General features: G+C 39.6%; 1 protein-coding gene across 1 annotated transcript; it reads left to right on the top strand.

The window, feature by feature from the left end:
• Positions 1–306: 306 nt before the first annotated feature.
• Positions 307–23,588, top strand: WDR44 (WD repeat domain 44). The gene is made up of 20 exons (XM_054641341.2): positions 307–462; positions 6,789–6,822; positions 9,243–9,317; positions 9,807–10,437; positions 11,013–11,143; positions 11,240–11,332; positions 12,265–12,401; positions 13,412–13,495; positions 13,818–13,924; positions 14,877–15,028; positions 16,404–16,542; positions 16,634–16,698; positions 17,919–18,032; positions 18,833–18,955; positions 19,882–20,073; positions 20,236–20,337; positions 20,599–20,714; positions 21,169–21,296; positions 21,943–22,074; positions 22,515–23,588. Exons 1-20 carry the CDS (start codon positions 389–391, stop codon positions 22,607–22,609), a joined length of 2,724 nt encoding a protein of 907 aa, XP_054497316.2. The 5' UTR covers positions 307–388; the 3' UTR covers positions 22,610–23,588.
• Positions 23,589–24,307: the final 719 nt, after the last annotated feature.

Below are 24,307 nucleotides of genomic sequence, written 5' to 3'. Positions count from 1 at the left end.
TGGAGCAGGGCAGGCAGCCCGGGGAGGTGATGGAGTCACGGCCCTGGAGGTGTTTAAGGAAAGACTGAAGGCGGCACTCGGTGCCCCGCTCTGGTTGACCAGGTGGTGTTGGGCCATGGGCTGGCCCCGGTGACCGCGAGGTCTGTTCCACCCGCTCGGTTCCGTGATTTTAGGATCCGCTGGTTCTGCACAGGCCGAGCGGCAGTGGCTCCCCCTCACGCCCTCACGGCGGCCGCCAGGGGGCGCTGTGCGGCAAGGGGGAGCCCCTCCCTCCCTCCCTGCCGCCCTCTGTCGCTCCGCGGGGCGGGGGCGGGGCCGGGCCGCTCTCGCGATACCCGCACGGCGCCGCCCGGCCCGCGGTGCCCGGAGGTGGCGGCCCGGCCCGGCCATGGCGTCCGACAGCGACACCGAGGAGTTCTACGATGCGCCCGAGGACGTGCACCCCGCGGGCTCCCCCGCGCCGTGAGTTCGCCCTGCCCTCCCTCCTCTCAGCGCGGCCCCGCCGTCTCTGGGCAGCTCCCGGGGTGCGGGGGGGAAGCGGGGTCAGAGCGGGGCCGCGGCCCCCGCTGGAGCTCGGGGTCCGCTCGGAGCGCGGAGGGTGCGGGCACCGAGCGGGGCTCGCCCGGCGCTGCTGCGGACGGCGGCGGCCGTGAGAGGGAGGATGAGCTCATACCTGCCTTCCTGAGGCGGGAGCGGGTGTAGAGCTGGGAGGAGACGGGCGGAGATGGCATCGGCATCGACAGAATAATCCCTGAAATGCGATAAAAGTAACAGATTTTCTGAGGAAGGAGAAGCCAGCGAGCTTCGTCAGCAACAGGCAGCTGTTGCTGCGAGAAGAACAACTTCTGGTGTGCTCCGTGCTCTGTTTTGAGTGGTGCCTTTAATACTTCTACTGTTTTTAATGGAGACTGGGCTAGATTATTTCCAGAGGTCCCTTCCAACCCTGACAAATCTGTGATTCGGTGTCGCTTTGATGTTCCCTGCCCTAAGCCAGTTGGTTCCAGTAGTGAAGGTTTACCAGCGTTTTGTGGGGTTTGTCCCAGTGCTGCTGCCTCAGAACGAACCCTGACACTGTTGTTGGTGTCAGCCAAATCTGCCCCTCTTGTTGTAAATCTCTTTCTGGTTGTGTGCTGGACAGGTTATGCCTTGTATCAGTTCTGGTTTTCGTGTAGCCTGGACCAAACCTCTTCAATATTTTACGTGGTAGGATGAGGTTTCACATGGCCTGTTTATAGAGTAATAGATATGGATTGTGGGATCCATTTGAAGCTTTAATACTGGACCAAGGAGCTTGTTTTAAGCTGCGACTCAGTGGTCACTGGATGCCTACAAGAAAGGAAAGACTAGATCTTTTCTCCTCACCTTCAGATCCTGTATTAAAGTTTTTCTGAGCTCAGCTACTTAGCTGTACCCTGGTGAAAAGCACATCTTAGCATACAGTTCTGCAAGATGTGATAAGCCAGATTCACAGTGCTTGTACTGAAATGAGGTTTTTCTCCAACTGCTTACCTCCTGCTAGGAATACTGATGAAACTCTTCTCTGAGTTCCATTAACTCAAAGTAAACAGCAGAAAACTAGAAACAGCAAAAACTGTTCAATAAGTTAAAGCAGCTGAAGCCTGTCAAGGTTGGGACAGAGAGGGTGAAGGTGAGGGATTAGTGTGACTAGAGACCACAGACAGGAAAGGGGAAGCAGACTGTTTGGTAGAAGTGAGCTGGTAAATCTGCCCAACTGCACATCCACCTTTTGTCTGATACAGATCATGCCATGTGTCCTGGCTTTGCAGGTTTCCACCACCTGTATCTAAGCAGAACTTGATAAGTCTAGCTTAATGAAGTCACTCACTAGAAATAAAAGTGAAAGATGCTTTTAATTTCTCTAGTGCTCTTCCATAACCTGTGTCAATGCATCATTGATGCAAGACAATAGAATTCTGTGAGCCTGAGTCCAGTAAGGAGGTGATGTCTGTGAGCTTAGTTTGCAGTACAGCTGCTGGTCTCTAGTTCAGTCTGTTGTTGAATCTAACAATATGGACGGTATTTTCTCAAAATAAGCTTTGAGATTTCATAAGAGCTAATTTCACACATGCATTGGGCACTTCTAGGAAGCAGGCTGGTATATTATTTTGCATGTGTAATGATGTTGAGTTGGGACCACACAAAAAAAAAATTCAAAACCTTCTTGTTGCAGGGAAGGCAACTGAAAACAAGTACATGTTGCCCTCTGCAGTTTCAGATATTTCCTCCTGCATTCAATGTTCTGATGATCAGTAAAATCAGCTGGGAGTCCTTTTTGGCAGCACTCGTTTGCAGCAAAGCAGTGTAGATACATTTGCCCTCATTAAAAATGTGAGGTTTGTAGCTTCCTCCCTCCCTAGCCTTTGTTCTATGTGGGGAAGTTTAATAGCTGCTGATAGAGAAACTCTGAAAGTGGTGCCAAGTGTTCACGTCAGCTTGCTGACTTCTTTGCTGTTTACTTGCTTTATTAATTGTCTGGTCTATAAGAGTGGAGTTTTCGAGTTGGATGTAGGCTCCCAATTCCCACTGTTAAGTCATTAAATTACTGATGCTTGAGTCCCACTCAAGGAAAGCACCATATTCTCATCCCTGACTACATCTGTAGCTGGTGCTTTTTAAGAACTAGTTAGCAGAAATTACAGAAACCAAAGTGTTTCTTTCAGATTAGAATGGTCTGAGGTAGTGTTCCTGGGGTAGCACATCTGGGGTGATGACTTGTCTAAGGTGAGGTGTGTTTGGAGATGTTCTGAGATTACTGTATGCCCTCTAGCAAGGCCTGTGTGCTTCCCTTCTGCTCTAGATCTTGCCTTTTATTTGTAATTCTACTTTTGACATGTGGAGGGTGTCCATTTGTTGGATAACTAAGTCCAGAGTAAAAAGGGAGAGGTAGTGTGACAGAAGATGCCCCTCTGTCAGTCACTTTAGAAGCACTATAACCATGGAAGAATTTAGGAAAAGATGCTGAAATGTAGAGGCCTGAACAGTCCCGTGCAGGAGGATATCAGTTTTGAGAGAAGGAAAATATGAAGTAAGGCACACTTGGTTAGATGCAGGCACGTGACAGACCCTCTATATTTTATTTATAGGAAAAGTGATCCACCCACTCTGAAATCAAGAACTGTTAAACCTAATCATTTGGACTTCATATGCCTAACAGTGAGGGGGCAAGTTTGTTCCTAGTATGCTTGTATCCTAAAAATTGTTATGAGGAACCAAATGGAAGAGATGGTGTAGGTAATGAGAAATGTCCTCTGTTTTGTTGAAATTCTTAACTTGTAACTTCAATAGTCCTGTACTTTAGAAGTTGCCTTGATGCTTTTCCTGAAGAATGTAATGTTCCTCTGTGTAGGAAGACAGGTAAGGTAAAGTTGTGCCCCATTGACATGTGGGAGATTTTTAGTGCAATTTTTGTGTGTGTGAGTGTTACAGGCAATGTGCAAAGCTGATCGTGGCAGCAAACAGATGGAGTGGGAAGTGTTGGTTGTGTTCAGTGCTGCAGATGCATTTCTGCACTCAGAGCTTGCTGAGCTCCCCCAGGGCAGCCCAGACATGCATTGCAGCAGTGAATCCCTGTAGGCTGGGAGGTGTGACTGCCATGGAGAGCTGCAGCAGGAGTAATTACAGCTTCCAGGGCAGCCACAGGCTGAGGGAACACGGTGTGCAGGGCAGGGGTGAAGGCAGTTCCTGGGCTGGCTGCTGAGCCTGTCTGTTCTGAGCAGGGCACAGCTGCTCTGGGCACTGCAAACACCTTCCCATCTGCTTGCTGGCACACCTGTTGTGTAACAATGTACATCCTCCAGGAAGGCAGGCGCTGTTGCTTTGGGATCTGCTCAAGGCCAGTACTCACATTGTTTTTTGTTTGAAGGGCTGAGTGTTTTGTTTTCTGTCACAAAACTGAACAACAACATGTTGAAAATGTTAAGCCCTCTTCAAACAGGTGCTAGGCTGGAACTCCTTGATAGTAGGAATGGGAGCTTAATGTGGTCTGGTCACTGTCAGGATGAATTTGGTAGTGGGATAAACAATTTTAAAAAAAGTTTCTTTGTGAGTTTGTTTGACTTTCAGACTAATCAGACATCTATTTGTGCAGGTGAAATGGGGTATTTCTTTGAATTGTGTTTAATCTTTGTAGATAACCTTGAAGCCTTCCTTTGTTAAACTGGTGTAAAAGTGGTGTAATGTAAGATAATTTAGAAGTTATGTGAAATGCAGTCTAGAAGATGTATTGCTATCAGTTTATAAATCCCACTTTTTGGTAAATGTTCACACCAGATTAGTTTTTGCCTTATGTTTTCTGTGGCATATGTCAGTTTTCATGTGCTGCCTGACCTTTCAAAGCCAAATCAATATTTGATCTTTGGGTTGATCTTATGTAAATATTTTCAGACACTTTTTCCATTGTATATATGTTCTTTAAAAATGCAAAGATTTGTACACTGCATCCAGAAAATAAATGACCTTAAAGTAAAGGGGCATGCAGAAGGCTGTGAGCTCAGGTGGCTGGGAAGACAAGACCATTCCAGAGTTGAACTGCAGGAGCTTTCAGTGACTGAGCTGGCTGACTCTGTGTGAATGTAGTGGCACATAAGCAGTAACTGCTCACGACTCTGGGAGCCCTGCTGCTGACAGACACACAGCTCAAATCCTCTCAGGCAAGGCACTGAACTTACCTGCCTGTGTTACAAACTGATCTGAAACTGGGGGTTTTGCCAAACAGTTGTGGAAGCTTTCCAGTATTTTAAAAGCATGTAAATTCCATGGTAAAGCTTCTCCTAAATTGTGTGTGTGGGGGTTATGTCAAGCTAACAGCACCATGTTATGTTCTACACCTGCTAGTTCTGTAACCTTTATCACTCAAGCACCTTTTTCCCAAGGCAGCTGAGCAGCCTGAGCGTGGAAAGTAACATCTGGTTTTGTTTGAGTGCAGATTTTCTGCAAAACTAGCTGGAGAAGTCTGAAATAGTAGCAGTGTCTTTTGAACCTCCTATTTTGTGTAACCAGTGTAGGAATGAGTTGCCTGTATCAGAAGTGAGGGGCTAATTAGAGGGAAGTGTCACAGTAGAAAACTGAAATATCTATTTGCATTTGAAATATCTATTTGCAGTTGAGGGATTTGTCTTATTTAGGTTGTTAAGCAGTGTCTTGTAAAATATGAGCCTGGCTGAAGCCTAGGCATTAATGGTGTAATTATAAATATATTTCATTGTTAAAGTCATCTCATGGACTTAATGAACTGTGACACATTTCTGCCACTCCTAAGAAAATCCCAGAGTTGATAGTGGAACCGAAAATGTTTCAGTAACCAGAAATCCTTCACAGGCTGAGGCCTTTCCCAGCAATGTATTTTGTGATACAAAATATGTTCTTGTTTTTCTGGCCAAAATATCAATTTTTCTCCTTTTTTTTTGCACATTGGGGTTAGATCTTTCTAGGAGGATTATACCTCAAAACAATGTCAATATCAATGTCTGATATTTGGACAGAAGCACCTTAGTGTAGTATGTTAAATTAGTTGCAATGATAGAGTGTTTATGTAACAATCCACTGTACTTTCTTGTTTACTTAGCTCTGCTGTAGAAATGGGATCTTTGCTTTTTTTGTGATTAAATGCTTCCAGATGGTAAAGAGAAGAGCTGAAATTCTTAAAAAACAATTGGAAATAGTTGTGGTTTTTTTCAGGAAGTATTGCTCTTTAAAATTATTTTGGAGGCAGGAGGGGCGAATGAGGCTGAGATCTCAATATTTGTCTGTATTGCTTGGTGCCAGGTGGTAGTTGGGGTTCAGAGTGTCCCTGATCTTGGTGGTCAGCTGGGATCTGTGTGCAATCCAGGCAGTTCTTTTGGTAGTAAGCTTTTAAGGAATTAATCTGCAACTTTGTCTCTGCTTGTGACTGACAAACTGATAAAATCATAGAACAATTCAGGGTGGAAGCAGCCTGGAAAAATCATCTGGTCCAACCTTTCCTTTATGTATCAGCAAGATTCTGTAGTCAGAGTAAGCAGTGTGACTCAATATTTAAATATCTTCCAGAATTCTGAAAATCTTGTGGATGTAATAAGAGCTGACCATCCACTAATTGAATTGACTTGACAAGAAGTAATTATTTGATACCATTCCCCTAAGATATCTTGTTCTTTCATGTAATTAGTGTAATGAGAGGTGGTGTGTGAGTGGTTGCTACGGCTGTATCACTGTTTCACTGTGAGTGTTTTGGAAAGTAGTGCACACCGGTTCCTTCCTGTTACAATGTATTTTGTCTCAATTTATGCCAAATGTCCTGATTAGAAACAAGATCTTAGGTTTGCTACGGAGTCTGAAGGGCAGAGTGGCTGTGATAGTGCCTACTCTGTGGATCAGGATTCAGGCTCTAGATTTGCACAGTACTGGAGTGTTTGTGCTTCTGCTCTCTGAGAGTTTTTGTTTCTTCAATGTCCACCCAGTGCTTGGCATACACGTGCTAATTTTGAATTCTCTGTAGTGGAAGACGGTTTTAGTTTTGTACTTGGAATAACAACTTTTTATTAGAAAAGGGTGATAGGTGATTCCTAGAAGATTCTGCTGACAAACTCTCAGAATCTGTAGAAGCTGTGGATTTGTGTGTGGTATAGAGTAGGGAACTTCTATAGAAGTGATGTGAAAAACATTCACTTTGTTGTTCATCCAAATTATCAAGTATACAGTTCCTGCAAAGGAAGGCTGTGTTATAGACTGTTTAAAACAAAGCTTCCTGTCTGTGAACTCTACCTAAGTCTGTCTTCTCTTTCTAACAGGTCACCAACAAAAGTTGGAACCCATGTAGTAAAGGTGAGTTTCTTCTTAAAATCAGTCAAGCGCTTGTTGATGAACACAGGGTTGAGTATTTCCACCTAATGTGCTACAGTATCCCTGACATCTGCACACAGAGGAAATTACAGACTTTCCTTGTTGTATGTAGCAATTGTGCTAGTCTTGAAATTCCAGCTTTCCGTTTATTTAGGGTATGTTACAGTGTCTCAAAGCTCATTTTATTCTGAAATGTGTATGTGCAATTTAATTAAGCTGTATGTGATCACTAAACTGTGCTCTTTTAACTGATTAGTGAGTAGTAAGCAAGGCTCTGCAGCCACCTGGCTTTTGGTCCTGATTTATATGAAATAGTTGATTGTGCTCTCTTCTGTCTCCAAAATAAGGAAAATCTTAATATTTGTACTTCAGAAGGCTCCCCTCTAGGTTATGTGAAGATAAACCACTATATTTAGCTTAATGAGACAGCGTTGCCACTTCCCACGCAGGTAATTGGTATTCTGTGCATAGTGACAGCAAGGCTGAATCCAGCACACAGTGAATAGGTGAGGAGCTGGAACCTTGTGCAAATAACACTCATTTCCTGCTCTCACAAGGGCCAAAGGTGCTGTTGTACAACACTTCTTGTAGGTTTGTCTGCAAAGAGTTGGGAAATCCTAGTGAAGCCAGTGTTTCTGAGCTGTCAGCAGTACTCTGCTCTGAATCAATGGTGTTTTACCAGTGATACCAAATCTTGCTATACCTCTTTAGGGAACAGGGCCTTACCCCCAGTTTTGTGCTCTGTTTAATGTCCCTTTAATAATTAAGTATTACATGTGTAAGCCTTTCAAGCAATGTTGTTTTATCATTCTCACTAAACTGTGTGCAATCAATGAACTTCAAAACTAACTTTAATGTCTTCATGAATTATTAGCTCTGAAGTTCCCTATGTTGCTATTTGATTATTGAATTTTTTGAAGTATCTTCCTGAAGTACTTGTTCAAAGCTAAATTTCTGAAGGTGGAAAAAGTAGTAGCTTCTGTGCTTGGTATCATATCAGTTCAGTGAATGTGTGACTAATGGTATCATTTGTCTTGGAATGGGTAAGAAATATTTCCTAAGTCCGAAGTCTAATAGGTGTGTGAGTTTAATGTCAACAGAATTGGAAATTAATATAATAGCCTTCTGTAGGCACTGATTACATTTAAGTACTTATGTCATCATACATTTGAAGATAAACTTTATTAATAAAGCAAAGTAGAGCTTGCATTTAGATTAGAAATGCTTTGTGGCAGGAGGGAGTGGAGAGGGAAGAAGAATTTTTTTGGAATTGCAGCTGTCTTTGCACAATATGCCATTTCTTTAGGTCAGAACTCTCCAAGATGGATGTCTGCAAGAGTTTGGGGCAGGGAGGAGTTTTAAACATAATAGGTTAGGATGCTCTAGGGGTTCTGTTTGGTTGTCTGAGAATCTAGAAAAGTCTAAGGAGAAATTTTTTTAATATCTGTACTAGACAGTCACTGAATAAAAAAGCAGGGACAAATGATTGAAAATACCCTGTTCTAGTTGGCTCTGAGGGCTACTGGATTTCTGCAGATCCCTTCCAATGTCAGGGATTCCATCAGGTTCCATTTTAGATATTGCTGATGTATGTGCTTATGGATGATGTGATGTTGTGGCCTTTCATCAGACTGAATGGTCTTTAAAGGGTTTTTTTCCCTAATGCAAACTCTTTAGCATTCTAATAATTAATGTGGAAGAGAAGGGGTATGATGAAGTTCTTACTGGTTTGTATCACCTGAGGTTAGAGCAGTATCCTATGGTAAAAACTACTTGTGGTTCTGAACCTAAAATTTTGCAGGAATTGATTAAAATGTTTACTCACAAATGAAATATTTTCAGCTTATTTGGATTTTGGAAGGATCTGCATGAAGATGACTGATGGTTAAAATATGCAATGAGCACTAGGAATAATTGTAGAGTGTAAGATTCCATGTTAGAACCTCAGAAGCATATTTGTGACCACTTGATAGAGCTGCCTGCCTTAATTTGGAAATTTCTGAATAGTTTCTAATAGTTTCTACTATATGTGGCTGTTATACAGTTCTTGCATCCTTTCCTAAAAGCTGATAAGGAAAAGAGAAAATACTTTAATATGGAATTTCCTTGCTGCAGATTATCACATGTGTTTATTTCTCTGAACTTCATGCTGCCTTCAATTTGATTTTAGTTGAAGTTGCAGCCTCTCATATATAACTGCCTATTTTGTTGCAGTGTGCATGACTCTGAAATACTTCTCATGTGTACTGAGCATTACTGTTTAAACATCTGACAGCAGTAATGTGTGAAAATCTGTCAGATTTCTTGTCCTTTATGCTATTGAATTTGTTGGAGCTGTATTTTTGTTAGATCATCTTACTGAAGAAGTTAGTACCATCGTCTTATGATGTTTTCTTTTGTAGGATATGGACAATAAACTACACAAAGCTGGAAATGAAACATTTGTACGAGAAATGAAACAAGATGATTCAAAAGAGGTTTGTTAAATATTGCTTTGAGCTTCCAGCATCACAGAAAAAATATTAAACCATTTAATGATCAATATTCATCCTGAAACTACCATAGGTTAAAATTAGTTGTTAATGTTACTAAGAATGTTCATCTAAAGGGTAAAAATCAAACTAAGTGTTCTGAAAACATATTTAGGATTCACCAGTTTTGAATTATTTGTGTAATTTACAGGATCTTATGTAGCAGTACATGAGAACTCTGAAGAGTGAGCAGTTTTTGTTTCCTAACAAAAAGTAGTTTTGTTTTCTCTCCAAGTATATTGAAGAAGACTGGAAATGAGTTACTTTGTTTTATCTTTTGAAAATGCCCATTTCTGCACCAAGGTTCTGGTCTCCTTTTTTAACAAACTGCATTTTGTATATAAAACAAGTCTTGTGGGTATTTTGCTGACTGATTTGTGTACCCAGGAAGTGCCTGCTGTTGACGGGTAGAATTGTTTGGTTTTGTTTCTCTAGATTATTGACAGTATTATAGAAGAAAGCCAGAAGGCCCAACAACTAGAAGATGATGCTTTAGCTTCTAGAGGAAATGAATTGACTGTTCCAACTCCAGATGCAAATGCTTGGATTTCTGGAGCAGGTATCATTAGTGATGTCCCAGAAGTACTGGCTGCTAAAATACCATTACCAGAAGACACTAGAGAACCAGAGGATCAGAGTGTGTGTAAGGACACTGAATTGGAGTCTGGGAAGGTTTTGTTTAGTTCTGACCAACAGGAATCTCACAAACCAACAAAAGTAAAAAATGCAACTGACCATAAAATGGATGAAACTGAAGCACAAGGAGAAACATCAAAAAAAGAGGACATAACAGACAAGAAAGAGACAAATACTTTAGAAAAAGTGGCTTCAGATTTACCTACCAAAGACCCTTCTACAACAGAAGAAATGCCCCCAGCCAAGCCCCCACGGCAGCTGACTGTAGAGCCTGACATAGTTGCCAGCACAAAGAAACCTGTCCCAGCCCGGCCCCCCCCTCCCAGCAATGTCCCTCCCCCAAGGCCACCCCCCCCTGCACGGCCGGCCCCACCTCCCCGGAAGAAGAAGAGTGAACTGGATTTTGAAGTGCAAAAACCTGTTCTAGAAGGCAAGTATTCTAGTTTAGATGGGTTTATTTATCTACAGGATATCATTTTTTTTGTGTTTTTTGAGTGAAGGATCATTCAGTCCTCTGATTTTTAGTTTAGTTGATAGGTAAAAAATCAAGCAACAATCTTAGCTTATTACAATGAAGTAATACCCTTCTGCTTTCTTGTAAGGTAAGACTTCCTACTAAAATAGCTGTAGCTATAGCAAGGAGAAGTTTACTCATCAATACATAAGCTAAAAAACAGTTACTTCAAATAAAACGTGTGTGTGGTCTGTATTTGCATAGAAATGCAAGTCAAGGTGTGGACTGAGGTCTTATGAAAATGAGTAGTCCTGGGTTACTAGGAAATGACTATTAAACAGAAGTTAATAAAGCTTAAGAGGCCTAGGTGTGAAGTCATGCCTGAACCTCCAACTGTATATGAAATACTTAATTGTAAGTTATATATGGTGGCAGTTGATCATTAAAAAATATTAAACTGGTCAGAAAGGGTGTTCAGGCCTGTAAGTGATGTTAGGGTTTGATCCCTATGGCAAGTGTTATGCTCTTCTTTCTAATAAATCTCTTTTCAGTTTCTCGAGACAGCTTCACAGCTGGTGGTCTTTTAACTTCAAGTTCAGTGACAGAAGGTGTGCCCAAAGATTCTCAGCCTTCCTTGGATTTGGCCAGTGCAACTAGTGGAGATAAAATTGTCACTGCCCAGGTACTGGGAAATGGTTGTGAGTTTGATGACTGGAACATTTTCTATTGCTTCAGTGATACAGTAGAGATAATGTAATCTGTGTCTGCACCATTTCAGGAAAATGGGAAAGCAGCTGATGGCCAAACAACAAATGAAGTACTTGGACCACAAAGACCCAGGTCTAACTCTGGCAGAGAGCTCACAGACGAGGTATCTATGGCTGTGTCTGTACATGGAACACCTTTGTGCTTGCTTTCCCTATCTGGTAAATGAGTTGTTGTAGTCAGGTCACTCCTTGTTCTCTGAACCACTCCATGCTGTCACCAGGAATGCAAATAGGGAGGATGGCACAGCTGGCTTTGTCCACCTAAGAACTTTGTGTCCCCTGAGTCATGTGTGCCTTTAGCCTTTGAAGGTGTGAGCTGTAGCAGACCTGAAATGCCATCAAGTTCATGTTGGTAGCTATGCAAACACCTCATAGGATTTTCATGGGAGGGAGCAGCAGCAAACCTGGCATTTTGTCAGGTGTCTAAAAGGGGAAGGAACCAGCAATAGGAAAATGATCTTCCTCATACTAAAAAATAGTTTCTTCGGTTAATAATTCTGCTAATCCTGATGATATTTGGCTTTTCTAAGTTTTCATTTGTGTCTATCACTGTATAGCTTTTTTCAACTGTTGCTGAACCTTTGTAAGCATTCATGAGATAGCCTAAATAAACCTTTTCCTTTGTAGTGCTAGTCAGTTCTCAATTCCTTTTCTCCCTGTATGTTAATTTTGCCTTTGGCTAAATCTAAGATACAGCAGCTGGAGTAGGAAAGGGGAAGACTGCAATGTCTTTTAATTGCATCATATGTTTGATATTAGCATGAAAAGTGTCAGGCAGTGGTTGATGTCTCTATAGCTGCATTTTTGATTTATGAAATTGAAGCTTGTGATATGTAGCTGTTCATCTTTGTCTAGTGGTTGATAATGTTTGCACTAACATGCTAATTTAAGCTTAATCTTTGTAAAATAAATATATAGTGAGCTACAGAGTTTCCCATTAAGATAAATAATTTGTAAGTTTTGATGATTTCTGTTTTAGTCTAGGTTTTCAAGTCTAATCAAGTTCTCTTCATTTCACATCTTATTTTTTTGATAGGAAATTCTAGCAAGTGTAATGATAAAAAACCTTGATACAGGTGAAGAAATACCTCTGAGTTTGGCAGAAGAAAAGTTGCCAACAGGCATTAATCCCCTGACTTTGCATATCATGAGGAGAACTAAAGAATATGTCAGGTATGAATCATGAGAGCTTTCAGCTCACAAGATGCTGTTGCTCTCAGGGTTTTTGCATGAACGGAAGCCGCTCTTACGCAGGTAAAAAGAGCCCCAATCCATCTGTCTGACTAATCTGAGCTGATTCCCAGTTCTCAGTGAACCAGGCTCATTATTGATTTCTCTCAAGTTAACTAAAACTTGCTGATCTTGCTGGAACTTGACGAGCAAGTACATCTGAAAATCCACTGATCTCCAGTTAGCCCTTGATGTACTAAATGTCATTTCTGTGCTGAATTAAACACGTTTTGTGTTCATGTACTGGATGTTGTTCGTGCCACCACCTCCTGTAGTTTTTTCAGTGTTTCATAGGAGACTGTTTCTCTGAAGATCTGTTGTCTTTAGTGCAGGTGATGCTTTGAGGTTTGCCTGTTGTTTTAGAGTTTTAGATCCTTCTAATTTGTAAAATGGATTCTTTTTGCAATCTTTGATAGAAAGAGACACGTGCTTAATGATTAGAATACCATGTCAGTGTGGATGTTCTTTTCAAAGGCCCATATGAATTTATACATCAGACAACTTCTAGGTTTTTTGCATTGGTGTATTATTGAGAAGCTCACTTTTCTAGAACTCTTTTGTGAAAAAACTTCTATTTCAAGATTAACAACTATTAATTTATTTGATCTGTGGAAAGCAAGATATGAGAACAAAGTGGCATGTTACCAGTTCCCAGTAATTTAATGTATTTTGTCTGCTCTTATCTTTCAAAGTATCACTATAAGCTTAAGTTGGAAATTTGTGGCAGGGAATAATATATCTGGCAACTGCAACTGTATGCAGATTTAGTATCAAGATACCTAAGAATTGAAAGACCTGTTTATTAAGTGATTAAAATAATGTCCATGCTTTTTCAATGTGTTACATAGAGGAATAAAGATGGATCCTAAAATGCATGGCCTACTTTACTAATGTTTCACTCAATTTAGATTCATTATGATATCCCATTAAACAGTCACTTCTGTATTTCCTAGTAATGATGCAGCACAGTCTGATGATGAAGACAAAATGCAGACACAGCAAACTGACACTGATGGAGGGAGGTTAAAACAGAAAACGTAAGATGCTGTTTTATGTTTTTTCCTTTCCCTAGAAAGAAAAAACAGATTTTATTTTTGTAAGAGGAAGCTTCCCTTCTGATTACTGAGCAAGTTGCCTTTTGAGTAATCACTTTACTAGTGATACCTGATTTTACATAAGCCTGTAGCTCTGTTGTTGAACTGAAGGTTGCATGACTGCTGTCAAATTTACTGCTTATTTTAAGAAGCAGTAATGAAAAAAGATAAGGTTGCGTTACAAATCAAAATTACTGATTATAGTAGCAAAAAAAAAAGAAAATTTTCCTTTATTAGGTGTTGAAAATGTACCCTTGTTTTTAAGGACTCAACTGAAAAAGTTCCTTGGCAAATCTGTGAAGAAAGCAAAGCACCTTGCTGAAGAATATGGTGAACGTGCTGTTAATAAGGTTAAGAGTGTTCGAGATGAAGGTAAATGACAATCCTTTTTTTTTTTAATAGGGTAGTTGGTTTATCCTTGTGCTTTTAGGAATCAAAGCTGCTAGAGGAACATACCCTGCTGCATTCTATCACTGTTCTGCAGTTGGTGATATGATTTTTTTAGAGTTGAACCTTGTAGCTTAGTAGACATTTTGAGGCAACCAGGTTACAAGGATAAATTCTTCAACTAAACCAGCTTAATGCTCTGATTTTTTGTTGTGCTCTTAGAAAGAGGTTTTGATATCAAAACGTGCACATTTTTGGAAAGTTACTCCAGCAAAGGTAGAAGTGGGGATTATCTTCATTACTTTAGTAAATCAGATTGTTTTCTGGCAACCAGTACTACAACTGGAATTCTCATATAGCATGAGCTCCTGTTAGATTTCCCAACTACAGCTGAATTCTCCCCTTTTTGTTTCATCCGTGTATCTTTCAGACAGACTTTTAGTGCTGCAGCAGCTGATGTAACCACAGCCTGAGATAAGTGCCATGGAAATGCTGCACTTCTGTGTCTTGTGTTGCCAGTGGCTGTTGCCCACAGCTCTTTTGCAATTCTTGTACTTCATGGGCAAATCACCAGGCCATTGCAGTGTACTCAGAGAGAAAAAACCAACAGACTCATTTTCAGCACACATCAAACTGACAGAAATCACTTAGTGCAGGATCTCCTGAATGCAAGGCAGGTGCCAAGAAAGGGGCAGAACAAAAATTTATAAAATTTATAGCACTTCTGATTTTCAGTGTTCAGTGTTTGGATTTGCTGTAGCCTAAAATTAATGCAGATGTATTTTTAGACCTTAATGCAATATTTTCTTATTTTACTTAAAGATCTTTAAATTGCCTATAGAAATTGTCTAATTCAAGACTAATCCACTACCAAAAAGCTTACTAACATATGAAATGGGTGCTGCAATATCTAGTGCTGAATTTGTGTTCCTCTAAGTCTTTCACACAGATCAAGATGATCCCTCTTCCAGTGATGATGAAGGGATGCCCTATACAAGACCAGTTAAGTTCAAAGCAGCACATGGCTTCAAGGGACCTTATGATTTTGAACAAATTAAAGTTGTTCAGGATCTCAGTGGAGAGCATATGGTAGGTGGTTTTTCCATCTGTGGTTTTGCTCAATCTGTTCAGCCTGAGATTCAACTTCTCATTTCCATCTACTTGCTGACCTCCCAAAATGACTGTTAGGTTTATTCTCTGTGGAAAAACTTCATAAATTTGGCTGGCTTGCCCAGATCTTCAGGGGGTAAAAAGCATATAGATTCCTAAGAATTCCAGGGATTCTCCAGAGCTCTCCTTTGAAGAGTTATGGTATCAAGTGGTATTTGGTTTTTTCAGTTCCTGCAGTTACAACTTTAGGCTGAAATAGGCTATTTTCATCTATCAGAACTGCGCACAGAGCAGCAAGCTTGACCTGCTCAGCAGTAAATAAATGAGTCTATTGGACAGATGAACACAATATTGAACAGAAATACTTCCTAGGTTTTGGAGGCAAAAGTCAGGAGAGGTTAATGGAGTATGTGGTTCAGAGTGATAAGGTGGGGAGAAACCAGGATAGGATATTGCAGAGATGCCTGTGGAGAATCAGGCAGAAAAGCTACTTATTTGTCACTGTTTGAAGTGTGCATGCTTCCCTATGAGTCTGGAATACATTCTAGTATTCCTGATTTCCCAAACTTCTGCTGACAGCTGCTGTCTGACATTGGAAGCAATCTTTCATCTCTAAGTGTTGGGCTGAGGGTAATGACCTACAGCAGTCAGTGACCAGAGATTCCAAGTTGTCATCCACAACTGAACTTTCAATTCCTGCTGGTAATCCCTGCTAGTTTCTATCATGCCAATATTTGACTTCTTAAACCCAGGAAATGCCTCCAAATAGGCAGAGCATGGTGGAGTCAAATGCCTGGTAGCTCTTTATTCAGTAGCAGGAGGAAATGGGATACTGCTTGTGTGGTTATGTTTTATTGACAAGTAACTCTTTGGACTTGGCAATGGAGAAAGAGTTATCATCAGAGGCTTTGCAAAACCCTCATGCCAATGATAAATATAACAAATATATGTAGTACCCATTTTGGTGTAACCAATCACAGTTTCTACTTTAAAAAAAGCATGCAAACCTCAAGTGCAGCTACAAGTACTTGTCAGTTCTACAAAACAAGCAGGAGGTTCTGAGCCCCTCAGACAGCTGTACAAGTCTTATGTGGGATTCTGTGGTAGGGCTGACGTCCTGTAACTCCTCTCTTGCAATCATCTGCCCTGTGGGTTTTTTCTTTCAAACTGTTTTTGCACATATATTACACAATCCACCAGTCTTAACAATTACTTATCAGCATTTTGATCTACAGTTTATTTTACTTGTGGTATCTTGAGTATGTCTAAAATCTTGTCAGTTGACATTGTAGAAAGTCTTTTTGGTATGCAGAAAAGCACTTTTTGTGACTTAATAACCTCTTCATTTTGACAGGGTGCTGTTTGGACAATGAAATTTTCTCACTGTGGTCGATTACTGGCGTCTGCAGGGCAGGACAATGTAGTGAGGATATGGGTTTTGAAGAACGCCTTTGACTATTTCAATAACATGCGCATGAAGTACAACACAGAAGGTATCTGTGCGTGGCTGGAGCTCTGGAACAGGGGAAATTCTGGGTATTTGGGAACTTGGTGCTGACCATGGTGTTCCTGTCTGTGTTCCAGGCCGTGTCTCCCCTTCTCCCTCTCAAGAGAGCCTGAATTCTTCCAAGTCTGATACTGATGCAGGGGTAGGTACACAAGGTGTTGGGAGGGGAAGAGATGGTCTGGTTTGTAATGCCAGATCTTCATTGTTGCTTTATCCAAATACACATGAAGGAGTTCTTGGCTTGTGTCTTTTTGTCAAACTGTCATATCAATAGATGTCTTCAATCAAATATATTAATTCCATGTACAAGGGGGGCAAGCAAGGAAGCCCATCACTGAATTTAAAGCATTACAAGATCTGCATAGCTGTGCTGTGGCCTCCTGCCAGAGGAGATTGCTGAGTGAATTGCTAAGGGGAAAAACCCTACATCATTGAATTTTCTGTCTTAGGGTTTTATCTCTGACCATTACTTGTGGTTAACATCTGACTTGATGTTTTTTCTGAGGAAGGCCAAAGTGAGCAATGGGATTCCCAGAAGCATAATGATACCTGACAGATTTAAATTTTTCACATCTCTGTAGAAAAAAATGGAACATGACTGAAAAAAAGTATTCAGACATTCTTACTTGTAGTTTCTAGATACTGTAGTAAACTTTGCCATTAAAATGAATGTATTTTAGTTGGGTTTTTTCTATTTTTGGCTTTCAGCAGTATAAGAAACAGATGATAAAGTCAGGGTTTAAGTGAACATCTTGGCAGCAGTGTTATTTAGTGTGTGTTGTCTTGGCAGAGGGGGAAGCAGGGAGGCCAGCAATTGTTCTTTAACTCATGTAAATGAGTGGGCTTGCTAAGCCCCACACACCAGAGATGCTGTTTTGAGTGGTTGGGTTTGGGTTAGTTTTTTTTCCTGGAGAGGTTTTGTATAGGAACTTCTAGGGCTTTTAAAAATTATGATTTTACACCTGTTAATTCTGGACTGGTCTCTTATTAGGAAGTTGTCATTCATGATATGCACTAGCAACTTGGAAACCTGAACTCACAGTTTATATTCTGAAGTGGAACACAGTTTTTAAGGTTGAGATACTTTGTTCCAAAAGCTTATCTTCAGGTGTTTGCTTAAATTGCTGTCAAACTGATCCCACTGAATAAGAGCTGAAAAATGGAAAATTTAGAACTTCTTAATTTAGCACTTCCAGGATGATGCTTCACATCCCATTGTACTTGACATTTACTTTGGTTTTGTATTAGTGCAATATTGTTTGTTCAAATTGTTATTGTCCTTAGAGTTTTTAAGCAGTAAGTGCCTCATGGTAAAATTTTCCAGCAACTATTTGGTAATATTTCTGTACATTTCTCTGATAGATTTGCAGTGCAGTTGATGAAGACCCAGATGATAAAAATGCCCCGTTTCGTCAACGACCATTTTGCAAGTACAAAGGCCACACAGCAGATCTTCTTGATCTTTCCTGGTCTAAGGTAAGGCACCTTAATACAGGCTACACAGTTCTTCTGTGTTTTCCTTATTTTCTGTTGTCAGTTGCTACTGGAACCATACAATTAAACAATAGGAAATGATCCTTGAAGTTAAGAGAAGTTTTGTACAGGCAACATTTATTCTAGCTGAAATAGCTGGAATAAAGTGAGCAACCTTGTTGTGCTTGTGTAATTAAGAGTGGTCTTAAAAAAAACCCAAATAAGCCAGTAACAATTACAGTTGTGTATTCAATAATGAAAGTAAATTATTAAGAGTGGGAGGGTTTTCCATTGAGGTGTGTGGTTTCTGTTATATGGTGTTACTGCTTTTCCTGTCTTCAGTGTGCTTCACTTTTTGTGCAAAGTGTACATGTTCCAAAGTTGCTGAATGCATACATCTGTTTTAAAATTAGAGTTACCTTGTTTCACATCAGATAATTCATTATTCAGATAATTCTCCACATGGGAACGCAGTTGTACTTTTAGAAACACAGTCTGGTTGAAGCATCTCTGTCATCTCTGAGGTCTGTCATGCCATTTCTTCTCTGAATACTTTAATTACATTCCAAATATTCATTTTCACTGAGATTCTTCCAGAAAATTTTGTTACCAAGGGTCAGTGTACAGCTCTTAAGGAAAGCACTGATCAGTAATGGTAATTTGGATAAACCTTTTTATCTGAAAATATAAAATGTTGAATTTCATGGCAGCATAGCCTTAGTAAAGCTCTACCAATCAAATTGCTTCTGTATTTCCAGTTACTTTGTGTCTATTAATAACTGAGGAATTCTCTTGTTTCACAGAATTACTTCTTGCTTTCTTCTTCTATGGATAAAACTGTCAGATTATGGCACATATCAAGAAGAGAATGTCTTTGCTGTTTCCAGCATATAGACTTTGTCACTGCTATAGCTTTCCATCCAAGGGTAAGTGTGACTGCCCTCTTACTTCTAGACAGGTAGGATTTAAAATTACAACACTCTATTCCCTTTTTTATTTAAATTTAAAAAATTAAATGATTGAATAATAGGGTTTGTGAACTTCAAAAATATGCTTCATGGATAATATTCCAGGACTTTGTGTTCATCTTCACTGAACTTCACTAGGACTGTCCATGGGGTTCAACCATGTGTACATGTGAACTGGAAAGTGAATTGTCTGTTGGCTGTACCATCACAGCTGATATAGTGCAGAGTAACTTTGTGAAAAGTTAGAATTTTTAGTGAGGGATATTGATAAAATATTTGTGGGGAAAAAATCATAATGAGATTGAACAGATTGTCCAGAGACCACAGAATCCTTGAGAATTTTTAAAAGTTGACAGAATATAACCCACTACAGCCTGATCAAACTTTTGGAACTGTCTTTGCTACAAGCAGGGGAAGTGGATCAGAGGCCTCCAGAGATTAATTTCAACTTTTTATAAATTTTTAAAAATACTGTAATCAAGCTTCCTAGTATTAATAAAATCCAAGTGGGAGAGCAGTGTTTGTCAGTGTTCCCTAAACATACAGAACTAGTAGATGTATGGGAAACCATGAAAGGAACTTTCAGCTCCTGGCAGGGTGAGTGTTGAGAGGGTAGAAACTACCTGTGCTAACAGTGAACAATTTTCTAACCTGAGCAATTTTCTAACCTGAGGTATAACTGCATGTGTGTAATCTTGTCAAAAACCTGTAAGAATTTGAATTCCATTTGCCACAAATTTCTTAAAATTATAATTAGTTCATCTGAGGGTTCTTACTGGGAAATTCTGTAGAGGAGCTGTTTGGAAATGGGGTGGGAAGGTTTTAAGGAAGGCAGAAACTTACTGATAGCACAAGTGGAGATTAAACCTTGTGTGTGTTCTCAGGATGACAGGTACTTCCTCAGTGGTTCATTGGATGGAAAACTCCGACTCTGGAACATTCCTGACAAAAAAGTGGCATTATGGAATGAAGTAGATGGGCAGACAAAATTGATTACAGCTGCCAACTTCTGTCAGAATGGCAAATATGCAGTGATAGGCACCTATGATGGAAGATGCATCTTTTATGACACAGAGGTAAACAAACTTTGAGGCTGTGGATTTTTTTATGTTAAATAACAAACAGATTTAGAAGTCATGGTTATTTAAATACCAAGAAACAAACCTGTTAGAGCTTGAAGCAAACTAATGTTTTTACACAATTGTTTCAGTTTTGGACACATTTTGATATCTTTTCAGCACTTGAAGTATCACACACAAATACACGTGCGTTCTACCAGAGGTCGAAATAGAGTTGGAAGAAAAATTACTGGCATTGAACCTTTGCCTGGAGAAAATAAGGTACTGTCTTTGAGTGCAGCTTTGGATCAGTACTGAATTCTGATATTTCTATCTAATCCTTAGTAAGTTTGTGCCAAATCTTTTAACACTACTGAAATGAGCCTTGCTGTTTGCTGATTTAGGCTAATACAATACTAAGTAGTGGTAAAATAGGTTATATATTCTTTTAATGATGTTATGCTCTGATTAATGTGCAGGTGAAAAAAATGTTTCCAGATGGCTAATTGTTTCCACTCATAAATTTATTTCTTTCTTTTCTAGATACTAGTGACATCAAATGACTCCAGAATCAGATTGTATGACCTAAGAGATCTGTCTTTATCTATGAAGTACAAAGGTTATGTCAACAGCAGCAGCCAAATCAAAGCCAGCTTTAGGTAAGACAGTTTTGTAACAATGGAGTTGATGGATTTGGGAAATGCTGTGGCTGAAGTATGGAGGGTTTTGTTTAAATAATCTACATTGGCATGAAACTGAGCTTCTGAAATGTCACTTGGCTTGGAATGCAAAGGTAAAAAAAGACTCTGGTGAAGACTCTGATGAGCTGGGAGCTCCTGTGGGTGAGTGAATGCATTTGCATCCTGTGGACAGTGAGATGTGTGTCCATTACTGTTGCTGTGAGGGCAGGAACTGTGCTGCAGCTGAGGTTGGAAAGGACCTTGGGAGATCATCTTGCTCAGCCTCCCTGCTCCAGATAAATTTCCCAGATTAAATCATCTCTACTTCCTGGGCTGTAGCCCAGTTAGTGTCAGAGTTTAGAGATGCAGAGCTGCTGGAATGCATGCCTGAACAGCTAAGAAAAGTGATGTTTTTCCTTCTTTGAATCTTTAGCCATGATTTTACCTACATTGTAAGTGGTTCAGAAGATAAATATGTCTACATTTGGAGTACATACCATGACCTGAGCAAGTTTACATCTGTAAGAAGAGATCGAAATGACTTCTGGGAAGGCATTAAAGGTAAATACCAGCTTTTGATCTTTGTTTTATCAAAGCTCATATGATTTGAAAATTGAAATATTTTATTTGCTATGCATTTAGTGTGAACAAATTCTTGGCAGGATGCATGGTAATTGGTGGCCTGTCAGGAATCCTTGTTCACAGGAGACTCTCTTTGGGATGGCAAGAGACAAAGTGGCTTAGAGTTTGTCCAGCTTCAGTGAGGGATTTTGAATTAATGTAATGTTTTGCTGGCTAATTTTAGAAATCAAAATAATTATCAACCTATAATCCTTTATGGAAAAGTGACTTTGAAAACAAATGCAAACTTTGTCTTTCACAGCAGTCTAAAACCAAAAATGGGTGGGAAAAAAAGCAGCTCTTTAATGTGCTCCACATGCACACTGTTTTTGGAAAATGTGGGCCATATTTATATCAAATATATTTTGGACTTCTTGCCAGTTAGTTTTGGGCACTTAGATCATCTTCTGAAATCCCAAGATTATAGAACAATGACAGTTGTTCCTTGAATTCTGAGTTTACCTGATGGCCACTAGCACTGAGATTCTTGTATATTTACTAGAAGTTCTGCCTGCTGTTCTTGTAAAATTAACAAATCCTTGAAACAAGGTAACCAAAAAATCAAAATTGGATTGTCTTTCTGAAGCGCACAATGCAGTCGTCACCTCTGCAATCTTTGCTCCAAATCCTGGTCTGATGGTGTCACTGGAAACTTCTGAAAAGCAAGAAGCTGAAAGTAAGGCAGAAGATTGTGAGATATCAGACACCATCCCCTCTGGTAGGTGTTCAAGGTGAACTCTGCTTGGTGCCATGGCATGAGCAGGAAAATATTATGAATACTTCTGATCTGGGCAGGGGTTTCTTGAGAAGTCCTTGCAGTGGCATGGGTATACAGTCCAACTTAGCATTCTACCTTGAAGATTTTGGCAGCTGTTGCATTCTTAAAAGCTGAGGGAGGATGTGAGATGAGGGGTGCAGTTGCCATCCTAAGTACTTTAGGATTGTTCCTTTTACATTGGAGCTGTTAGGAGGTAGAGCTGCACCAACCATTAATGAAAAGAAATGCAGATCTTTCTTGAAGTATTGGCTAGAAGTCAGAAATATGATAAAGGAAGAAGGGTATCACAGTGATGTCATATATTTTAATGAGAGTGTGATTTTTATATATATATAATTTTTTTTTAAATGAACTAACAATTTATTCTCATTCTTGTTAAGGAGCTCTGAAGACAGATCACACAGAAGTGCTTTTATCAGCTGACTTTACTGGAGCAATTAAAGTCTTCATTAACAAAAAGAAAAATGTATCTTAGTTGGTTTGCAACTGACAGCATAAAGCTATGGTACTGTGGGATTGAAATTCCATAAATAATGCAGGCAAAAGCAAAGTATCTAATATAATAATGTTACAGGCTGATTTATTTTTAAATCTTTATTTTAAGGCTACTCAAATATTGGATCCTTGGAAAGCAGTGTGCCTATTAACACCTGGGCTTGTAGGATAGAGAGGAATGTGTAAGAATAATCCTGCCAAACATTAGACTTTAAACTTTCTGCAAACAGTTGTTTTGCCATGTCATTGTGAACCTGCACAGGTTTCTGCACAAAATTGTGTCTGCACATGTGTGTGCCTTTGGGATACATGCACGAATTGGAACCTGTATCAAAAGGGTTTTAGTGGTGCTTCTGGCCACTAGATGTCAGGAGCTGGGGTGGGAAAGGAAGGCTGGAAAAATGCTGAATAATGTAGTCTGATCTTTGCACAAAATTCCATTGGAGAAAGATCTTGAATTTGTAGTAGCTAATATTCAGAGTTTTAAGTTATGCAAGTTTTTGATGGGTCAGCAACCATGTGTAAATGTTTTTATAAATTTCTCAACTTCAGGACGTGAAAATTTTTTTGTTGTCTTTTAATTGTTGTGGACTTTAGATTCCTTTCTTATATATAATTTTTTGCACACTGGAGCACAATACTTGTGTAAAGAATTCTCTCATTCCGTGTTCACGGGCACCAGGATATATTCACCTTCCAGATAAAATTAAGCTGCATTAGAAAGTTCTTATATTTTACAACTATGTAAAATAAACTGTTTACATTTTTTAAGCATTGTAGCTTAAAGTTTTAAGTTCTTCTTGTTTGTTTAGTGCCACTGAATTTTGAAAGTCTTTGTAAATATTCATATAAAACACCTATGAAGTAACATTCTGGGTACCATAACCCATGAAATGTTATTGATGGTCAAATGTTTCAGAGAACAAATGTATCATTAAACTTGGTCACACACTTGGAAATTGTTGCTTCTTTTCCATTTTGATTTGTTAATTTGCCTTTTGTCTAAAGTAGTTTCTGAGATCATTGATCCTGCAAGCACTTTTTACCTTCTGGGTTCTGCTTTTCCTGATCTCATCACACCTTTATTTCTGAAAGAATGGGGAATGAAGTACTGCAACTGGATATAAAGTAGAATTTAGAGTAATTATATGATAATTTCACATGAGGAAAACTTCAGAAGTGTGCACAGAATCCTCTCCTTCCCATTAGTGGAAGAATGAAGACATGAAAGGCAGGAAGTGAGTCTCACTCACCATTTAATTCTTTTCTACTCAGGTGAATTTGGCTATGGCTTTGTATAGAATTGTCTTGGACAAGAAAGGCAGTTGCAAGGGGTTTATTATCAGTAAAAGTAGATAAAAGAATGGTACACACATTATATAAAATTAGCTTCAATTAGCACAGTTGGGTGAATTTGACTCAGAGTTGAAAATACCTGCATGGATGAAACAAGCTAAACTGTCTCAGGGTTCTTTTGTTACTTTGAGCTCCACTGAATTGACAGAATTGAGGAGGTGGCACAAGAAGACATTTGGTTTGTGACTCCAAAAATCAGTTTCTGTAATATATGCAGTATCTGTAGAAGACTGTAACTGAGTGAGATTTCTGTGAGCTGTTCCCAGACACTTCTAGGGTTTGTTACAGATATTCTACATATTTATTGACTCATACAAGTTAA

The sequence above is a fragment of the Agelaius phoeniceus genome, chromosome 14 (genome assembly GCF_051311805.1).
Source record: "Agelaius phoeniceus isolate bAgePho1 chromosome 14, bAgePho1.hap1, whole genome shotgun sequence".
NCBI lineage: Eukaryota > Metazoa > Chordata > Aves > Passeriformes > Icteridae > Agelaius > Agelaius phoeniceus.
Note: the sequence above shows the minus strand (reverse complement) of the source record. Positions and strands in the feature narration are given on the sequence as shown.